This window comes from Dermacentor variabilis, chromosome 6 (assembly GCF_050947875.1).
Source record: "Dermacentor variabilis isolate Ectoservices chromosome 6, ASM5094787v1, whole genome shotgun sequence".
Classification (NCBI taxonomy): Eukaryota; Metazoa; Arthropoda; class Arachnida; order Ixodida; family Ixodidae; genus Dermacentor; species Dermacentor variabilis.
Window position 1 is genome coordinate 169,109,815 of NC_134573.1, and position 9,558 is coordinate 169,119,372.

Below are 9,558 nucleotides of genomic sequence, written 5' to 3' on the forward strand. Positions count from 1 at the left end.
GCTGTTACGCGGACGAAGCTGCACATGCAAGGGAACCCCTAGCTGCAATGCGCTCTCCATTTATGCAGTCCACGCGTAGGCGTGTTTTTGCTGTCGGCTTTGAACATTTTAATTTATTTTTATCATTTTCCCTCCATGAATAAAGGTGCGTGGATGTCCTGCAAGCAAACCAGTCATTGCGCTCACGAACAAAGCACACCAAGGGGGAAATGCTTTGCGCAAACGGTTTTCCTCAAGAGCTTCTGAAAGCGATCCTCGGCAAAGAGAAGGGAAGGATGCAAATACGTTTTTTTTTTGGTTTGCGTCACCAAGTCGTTAGTTCTACGTCACTGATGTTTCTCAAGACGAAATGCTGCCAGCTCACTCGCATTGAAGAAGGTGACAAGACCGTGGTGCGTAGGGAATAGTAAAGAATGAGTGTGCGGTCGAGGTGTCTCATAGAAGAGAGACAATCGGTAATAGATGTAAAGATCAATTTGCAAGATACTCGGCTGCCCCACCCCCGAATCTGGGCTTCGATCGGACCGAAAACGTTCGTCTTCAGATTACACGATTACGTCAAGCAATCTCAGGTGTCATTGGTAAAGCACGAATGTACAAGACGATGGTCGGCCGCGTATAGGTGGAATTACGGTTTTCTTTTCTCCTGTCTGTCTACTTAAGTACAAGAAAATTTTGGCCTCCAAACTAATTTCCCTCCTCCCTCCGTGCCCCTTACGCTGTGCAGCCCTCAATGCAAGCAGGGACTACACTTTTGTTAGGCATGGTGTCCCGTTTCATTTCCGAAGCTAAGCGCGGAAGCCGCTCTGTGGACGAGAGCTTTTCTTTTTTTTTAAATAAGTTTGTCTGGGCAAGGCCGACTTGTGGACATTCAACATTTGTCTATTAAGAACGTCACTCGGTTAAACAATTTCAGATACACGAACAACAAGAACGGTGAAATTAATCACGTCTCTCAGGGACTCTGAAAACTTCGATTTTATCTTAGTCGTAACTTATTCGTAAGAACGGAGTTCACCGCATTCAATCCGAACGTATGTAATCCGGCAACATCTGTGCATGCGCGACGTCTCTCTCTCTCTCTCTCTCTCTCTCTCTCTCTCTATATATATATATATATATATATATATATATATATATATATATATATATATATATATATTACTTTTTTTATTTTTCTGTACACTAATGCGCGCCTCGATTCGTGAATGCGAACACAACCTGTGAAAGCGCAAATCCGCGCTCCAAACACAAAGAAGGGGGCGCGTACTTTGAGGAAGCTTTTAGCGCGTCCCCGAATCCTCGCTCGCGAGCCGCTCATTGTTCTGCCGGAATGAGGAAAAAGCAATTTGCGGCTCGTACACAATTGCGGCACGTATAGCATAGGCAAAAGAAGAGCCACCGCAAACGGTGCGTCGCTCGGGCGCGTCGTCCTCTCTCGCCTTCGCTGCTCACAGCTGCGCGTCCAGGAAGGAAAGCGAAAATTCGTCGCCGCGCGTCGCGTTGAAAGAGCGGGAAAATTGAGCGATTCTACAGAGCGACGCGCCCGACGGACGCACGCTGGGCACGTTCGCGCCGGACTTGCGCTGTTGGAAGACGCGCCTGATGCGCGTGGTAATCCTCGTAACAGCGAAGCTTCGTGGGCGAACCCTCCCGGAATTTATGCTGCCCGCGCGCGTGGCTGCTGTGGCTGCCATGCGGAGCACCTCGGACCCGGCAGAGCGCTCGGATAAACGAATCGGCTTGCAAATGTATATATAGCCCCGTATGCATACCATAGCGCTACATCAGAGGCACCGGTGGACGGATCTTTTCCGTACGAAATTACGCAGTGAAACAAGAACCGGTGCGCCGAAATATCGTCGCTGCAACAAGCGTAAGCCTTCGAGCGCCTGATTCCTTTATTAAATCGAACCTCCTTGTGCCTTCGATGGGGCGTCTGCTCGGTCGGCTTTATCATTTCTAACAAATTGGGCTAATCTAGGAGACGGCGCGATCAAGAGTGAGCGGACTCCGGAAACTTGGTGTAGTCCGCGGCCGCGTGGATCGTGCAGGCCGCGAGGTGGGCGCTTTCCGCGCCTTGATGGTTTTCCAGACAGGCGCGTGATCGCTGCGCCGTAAAACGCGTTGCGTAAGAGGCACATTTTTACGGCATTTAATTAACCCCTGCTCCGCAGCAGCCGAACAAGGAACCCGTGTTTGTTAGTTATAGGCAAAAATACGCACAGATGGGGGCCGTCTATATAGCTGTGGCGCCATCTTGTAAACTCAAACGCGACATAATTACGATAGGGTTCTATGAAATAATAATTATAATTCTCATTAAATGATGAGGGAAACGTTTTTCATTGCAGCTTATCATTTGTAATGAAGGCCTACGGAAATCTTTATCGATAGATAGCCGAGTTTTGCATCGTACTGATATCGCTTTCGCCTCACGAGGTAGAAGAACTGTTGAAGTCATGTTGACTTTGTCTTCTCGAGAATCCGTGTGGAATTGGGGAGCCTAAATTAAAAAAAAAAAATCTACTCACAACAGTCAGTATGACATAGCTTCCTATTTCTTTTTCAATCTCGGCAAATCGCATATAATTCAGTTATATGTCCGCGTTTCGCCTGCGTTTAGCTATACAGAGGCGTTCTGCTGCTGAATATGAGGTCGAGTGGTCGTATCCCGTCCGCCATGTTACGATGGCAGAGGAATGGAAAAACGCTCGTGTACGTGAATTTATGTGCATGTTGAAAAAATCAGGAAGTGGAAATCAATCCAGAGCCCCCATCTGCGGCATATATATATATATATATATATATATATATATATATATATATATATATATATATATATATATATATATATATATATATATATATATATACATGAAAGTGAATGAAAAAAACAACTTGCCGCAGGTGGAGAACGATCCCACATTTCGCATTACCATTTATCATTTCCTTAATTCATTTAGTAGGTACAAGTATTTTCCCCTTCGTCGCGACCACCATTTTTAAGAACTACTACACCACGGCGAAAAGCTGCGCCCCAATCTGAACCGCTCATCTCCGGCTGATCGCGATCATCGCAGAGAAAGCTGCGAATGGTTCACGAATGTGGCATGCGAATGACACGTGCAAAAGACATACATATAGTATACTTAAGTGAACCAAAAGATGCGGCAATCTATGTCTTATACCACTCGCTTGTTCACATTGCCTGGACGCCTACTTTCACTTCTCTCTCTATCTCTATCTCTCTCTCTCTCTCTATCTCTCTCTCTCTCTCTCTCTCTCTCTCTCTCTCTCTCTGTATTCACCATAATTTCCTCTGCATTGTTCAACTCCCTCGTGTACATGCAGGATGTTTCTATCGACGGTCGCCGAATTGCGACGCCCTCTCGCGGCGACGCGGACACGTAATGAAGCCGAGAAGAATGACAGGAAACTTGTGTAAAGAGGTCGTCGGAAGAGAGAGGACTTGAACTTTCGTGCGGGAACGAGCGAGGCCTTGGAAACCGAGTGGCCCGTGAATATCGTTGTCGTTCTCTCGCGCAGCACGCTCAGTTCCCGGTGTGTAAAGGCATATACACGTCACTGCGCTATGCGCCAGTCACACAGAAGAGGCGGCGCCCGAGAAGGCTTCGTTCTGGTCGCTCAAAACGTGTGCCATGTAGGCGTGTGCTCCGGGTCAGACGCGCTCTCCCCCTCCCGGAAAAAAAAAAGTCCTGGCTACGTTACAGCTCCGAGTTATTGCAACGCCAATAAGAGGAATGTTAATCGAAGCCATATAGTAAATTACGCGTCTGCAAAAGCAAAACGATCTATCTATCTATCTATCTATCTATCTATCTATCTATCTATCTATCTATCTATCTATCTATCTATCTATCTATCTATCTATCTATCTATCTAGCTAGCTAGCTAGCTAGCTAGCTAGCTATCTATCTGTCTGTCTGTCTGTCTGTCTGTCTCTCATCGTGAAGTGGTGACATTTAGCAAGCCAGCAAAACGAAAAAACGAGTAACGACGCCGCCCTGAAGTTCAAGCACCAGCTCACCGCGTGACGTCACAGATTCTGACGTCGTCTAATCGCGCGTAATTAACAGCTTTTCGGCAAAGAGTTATATTGCATACTTCGAAAAAAAAAAAAAAAACCCGCCGTGGTTGCTCAGTGGCTATGGTGTTGGGCTGCTGAGCACGAGGTCGCGGGATCGAATCCCGGCCACGGCGGCCGCATTTCGATGGGGGCGAAATGCGAAAACACCCGTGTGCTTAGATTTAGGTGCACGTTAAAGAACCCCAGGTGGTCAAAACTTCCGGAGTCCTCCACTACGGCGTGCCTCATAATCAGAAAGTGGTTTTGGCACGTAAAACCCCAAATATTATTATTATTATTCGAAAAAAAGACAAGATACACGCTTAACGTAGCAAGTTTAGATAACTTTTCCAGCGCGAAAAAAAGGTCCGGATCCGAGAAAACAATTTAAAATCGATAACGTAACGTCGCACTCACGTACCGGCACCAATATTTCGGCGGGAAATTGAAGAAATGGAAAACTGGCCCCCACTTGCTTTTTCCTAGGTAGAGATGTTAGAAACAATGGTTTCTAGCTTTGATAGATCATTGAGCAGCGTCAGCATCATCTGTCAGCGTTCCAGTGTTCAGGATGCAAAGAAAACCTTGCATCAAATGAAACACAGGCAGTCAAGATCAGTGACAAATCCTCCCCCCCCCCCTCCCCTCGTCTAGGAGCTACCCTCAATTCGGCTCCTATCAAGATTAATCCGTAGCCCTCAGTTACAGGGTCTCTCATAACTCCTTTGAGACGATAACTATAAATCAGCCCATCACTCATCCCTCGCAGCGTTGTTGCAAACAGCTCTGAAGACTATACTACAATTCGGAGCCGTCGTCGGGATGCGAGAAACAGCGTTGCGCTTTCACGCGTACTGTCGCGCCTATCGCACGGTGCGCGTCGCGCTCTTCAAGGGCAGCCAGGCGTCTACGGAGAGGGGGCTATGTAACCCCTACTTCGCCGCCGCCTTGAACAATTGCTACACACCGGCCTCAGAGCGCCCGAGGGGCTCGGCCGCGCATGGCCGGCGGAGAAGGCTAACAACACTCGAAATCGCACGCGTCATCGCGTCTCAAGCGAGGCACGATGCGCGCGTACCACGTTACGAGTGCGGAAACCTCCGAGGTCGCGCATGGAAGTCGCGAGGCAACCGGGCACCCTACGGCGTGCGAAGGCATAGCTCGATAGCGCAGCTAGTTGCGTGCAGCCCGTATGCCACGGGCACGGGAGGTGTGTGCTACAAATGCGTTCGAGCCCGTAATACGATCATCTGAACACGTTACATACAGTCTCTGTCAAACGTTTTGAAACCACTGCACTCACTAGACCGGATCGACGTATCGTGCTTAGCGTGTACTGGGCCTCACTGTAGACTGTGGGATAGCAGCTCCTGAGCAAGGAATTGATAATGTCGCTCACTCGGTGGCACCGAAATTTGCGAAAATATACCTGGAAGGATGTGGGTGACAAGACCGCGGCGCTATGCCTCACAATAACGCGGTAAACGCCTTTTGCTGGGTATTGGTAGAAAGCGTTGGTCGCCGCTGCAATGCATGTTGGAACAGTGTCTCGATGCATATATTTTTGTCCGCTTAGTTCAATGAATTTCGTTTACTTCGATGATCGAAATTGAAAATATTGGCAACTATAGGAGGTCGTCGGCGGCTTCACGGGCGTATTGATTAGGCAAGAATTACGAAGGAAGACACAGACTGAACGAACGCATTATACAGAAAAGCAGTGCAGTCTGGTTAGAGGAGAGGCAAGCGGGAACGATACCAAATAAATATAGAGCACGTTGCGCACCGTTCGCCAGCGACGTCGCATAGAAATGACGTGATTAGCCGTTTCAGCGGACCGCAAATTTCGAGCCGCCGCACGGAACTGCGGAAGCCGAACGCAGATGGGGATAGCCTTGCTTTCAGAAAGCGGGCGCACTTTGCGCTAGCGTGTGATATAAATCTCATTTTTCGCTCCACGGCCGCGTCAGAACCGTGTTCGTGTTCATATTATTTTTCCGGCATCCTGCCGCTTTAACTTACAGCGACCCTGCGCTGCCTTTTTTTGCCCATCGTCGGATATCTACCAGGTGCCTCTCTCTCTCTTTCTCGCTCTCTATGTTGTTTCTTTTTTTTTTTTCTTAGCTGCACCGAATGTTTCAAAATTGCCCGTGGCAGACGGCACAATTTTAACCTTTTTTGAGCTAAATTAATCGATGAGGCGGCCATTACTGCTACGAGAAGCCAAAATGCTTAATTGACTGAATTAAGCCATTGTAGGTCAATATTGAAGCCACTGTAGCGCAAATAAAACAATCGCAAAGAATTGAACACGAGACGCTGCGGGTGCTACATCACAACTAATTTACTACAATGCCCTAGAAGTCCTCTTATAGACTGTAACATTATGCTAGTCTATTACAATCTTATATAGGGCTGTGTCCTATATCTTATATAGGGCTTATATAGGGCTTATATATACATCTGTGTCGCAAAGAATTGAACACGAGACGCTGCGGGTGCTACATCACAACTAATTTACTACAATGCCCCAGAAGTCCTCTTATAGACTGTAACATTATGCTAGTCTATTACAATCTTATATAGGGCACATCTGTGAGTGTAGCACCTGTGGTGTCCTGTCATCAGTTCCTTGTGTTTTATTTGCACTACAATAGCTTCCTCAAGCATTACAAACTCCCCCAAGAACAACTCATTCCCAAATGTTGCGAGCATGAGAACCTTATCTGAGGACTTCCGGGGTGGTAATGAGATGATGATTATGGGTATAATAATGACGGCGATATAATCTGCCGTTTCGCTGTTGTTGGTACACAAGATGATGATGATGATATAGTCAGTTATACACCATATGATGATGAAGTAAGTACACACGATGTGCTGACCCCCACGCAGAGCGCCAAGGCGGGCATCATGCGCGACATCGGACGCCAGATGCTGGAGCATCCCCAGCGCACCCTGGTGGCGACAGAACGAGAGGGTTACCGCCGGTGCCTGCGCTCCCGCTACGCCTACATGTTCCCGGAGACCGTGCTCAAGGTGGAGGAGGCCCGTACGGACGGTCGCCTGCTGGTCTCCCGTGACGCCTTCTACCACGCCATGGCCGTGTACACTTTTCCCAAGGGGTCGCCACATGTGGCCACCTTCAGCTACGGGTTAATAATCCTTACGATCGCCAGTCTGTCTAACGCTAGGCGGTTTAAGGAGCAGGCACCAATTGCATGTGCGTCCTTGCTTCCAGTGTAGCGTCTCTTCTGTGCCGTTCAATACGGACGGGCCAGGCGCACCCGCCCCTTTGGGGCGGCTCATTTTCGTAAATAACCGTCATCTGTCACCTTTCCTTTCTTTAACACTCTGCAATGGCTAGTTTCTTGTCAAGAACGCTGTGCCACGCTGATAACGCGCGCCTGTCGTTCGTGACGTTTGGGTGCGTGAATTTCCTACAATAATCATATACGGGTGTATGAAACTCTATGGTTCGTGACCTGGAAGTACCGGGCGCGCAGCGTCGAAGAAAGGAAAGGTGCACAATATGGATGACGATTATTATTTGGGGACAAGATAAGCCCCAAAGGATGCAAACTTTTTTGTTACAATATAGTCTTCAAAAAGACACAAAGAGAAAAAAAACAAAGTTGAGCTCTGTTGGTAAATAACCCCTCCACAACACGAAATACAGTCACTCTGACCATATTTCTCTATGCTCTGACCGCGAGAGGAACCTTGATAAGCCATAAAAGGCACAAAAACTAGAGTTATTATATGTGCTGCCGAAGGTATCATATACATGTAACTTTGTATCATGTGAGTATATATATATATATATATATATATATATATATATATATATATATATATATATATATAATGTTTTTTTAATGCTAAGACAGGTGGCAACGCCACCTTGAACTCCCTCCCCAGCTCACGATGACGTGGTGGATTTTGACAGCGTCTGCTCTGGCCTAGTTATTTTTTGTTGGCAAAGACAACTTTTTCCTAGAAGAGCCAAAGACTGGACTCACCCAGTTTCGCGAACATTTTGCTATGTCACAACAGTCAAATAAAGAAAGATTACTTTGAAATCAGTGACGTCACACTGACGTATCGTGGAGTGGTGGAGTATCGGCGCAAAATTCAAGGAAGTGAAATTTGGCGTTCATTTTCGCTTCCAGAAGTTTACCTCTTACGTCACTCACGAGGTATGCAGATATGTGCCAAGACGCTATAATACAATGGCTAGCTTCGTTCCTGCAACTGCTGCGGCTGCCACCTACCAGAGCAGAAAAGAGACGTCCGCGCAACACTTGCTTTTTTTATTAGCATACGACATCGTACCTAGCATTACAGCGGAGCACGAGCAAATTTTGGTGTGTCATGACGCCACGGAAATGTCGATGACACCAGGGTGCCATTTCGGGACGGACTTTATATCAAATTAAAGTATCCTGAAAGTGTTTTTTCTAGCGTTCATACTTGTTAATTGTCATCCTTAATTAGCATAGGCGCGTGGTTTTTATAACATCCATATAGCATGTGGCAGTGCTCAAAGAACATCGATCACGTTTGCTCCTTAATAGAATTTGAGAACCAATGCTTCCGCCACCCATGCGCGTCCTCCACACCAACTGAAACCGTTTATTTTCCGTGTTTTCGTCTTGCAGGATGAAGAATTTTATGTTCATGGGCCTCGTCGAGAAGTGGCTGAACGACTTCTTGTGGCAGCTCCGCATGAACACTAAGCATGCTGAAACCGGGGAAAACGCAGAGCGACCCATCAATGTCATTGATCTACAGGGAGCATTCTTCGTTCTCATCATGGGATACGCCAGCGGACTGCTTGCGCTGCTGATTGAGTCATGCTGCGTGTTTCTTGCCAGGCTATCCGCAACGACCATCAGACCGCGTCGTTCGCGAAATCGCTCGAAGATCACGGGCTAAGGAATCTATGAGCCATTCAGAGATAACGTTACGCTTCTTTTCCTGCATGCTACTACATGTTAGCGACGTACGCGCAGCTAGTTGCGCAACTGCACTTTTCTAACCGCGTGCCGTACGTAGAGGCTAGAGCGTTCGGTGGAATCGCACGCACATCGGCACTAATTTAGCGTTCACGTACGTGTGTTGTTGGCGAAGTGAGGCGAGAGAGCAACACCCTCCGTTGCGAGCACAATCAAGGCAACAACCGGTTATTTACCAGCTGGCACAGACAGCGGTATATCACAGATAAAAGACTGTTTATCTCTATGAGCTATGTGTCTCTCTTCCACCTCGGCGAGATGTTCTCGCCATCGTTATACTTTTCTTTTTGTACGCCCCTTTCACTTGGCCGAGTATGTGACGAAACACGTGCACGTATAACGTTCCTCCCTGGTGACCTGAACAGGGAAAGAGAAACGGCGGCTAGAAAAAACAAAGCAAAAACAAAACAAGAACCACCCGGACAAGCAAGCGCCATCGCTCGTCGCAAA

At 47.4% G+C, this 9,558-nt stretch overlaps 1 protein-coding gene across 1 annotated transcript; it reads left to right on the forward strand.

Moving 5' to 3' along the window:
- Window positions 1–7,070: 7,070 nt before the first annotated feature.
- On the forward strand, window positions 7,071–9,483 carry Ir10a (Ionotropic receptor 10a). The gene is made up of 2 exons (XM_075696684.1): window positions 7,071–7,245; window positions 8,752–9,483. Exons 1-2 carry the CDS (start codon window positions 7,106–7,108, stop codon window positions 9,026–9,028), a joined length of 417 nt encoding a protein of 138 aa, XP_075552799.1. The 5' UTR covers window positions 7,071–7,105; the 3' UTR covers window positions 9,029–9,483.
- Window positions 9,484–9,558: the final 75 nt, after the last annotated feature.

What these genes read in the sequence shown, in the direction of transcription:
- Ir10a (XM_075696684.1), top strand. Translation starts at nt 7,106, where the DNA reads ATGTTCCCGGAGACCGTGCTCAAGGTGGAGGAGGCCCGTACGGACGGT. An exon ending in GTGGCCACCTTCAGCTACGG is followed by an intron (nt 7,246 to 8,751) that starts GTTAATAATCCT and finishes TTCGTCTTGCAG; the next exon opens with GATGAAGAATTTTATGTTCA.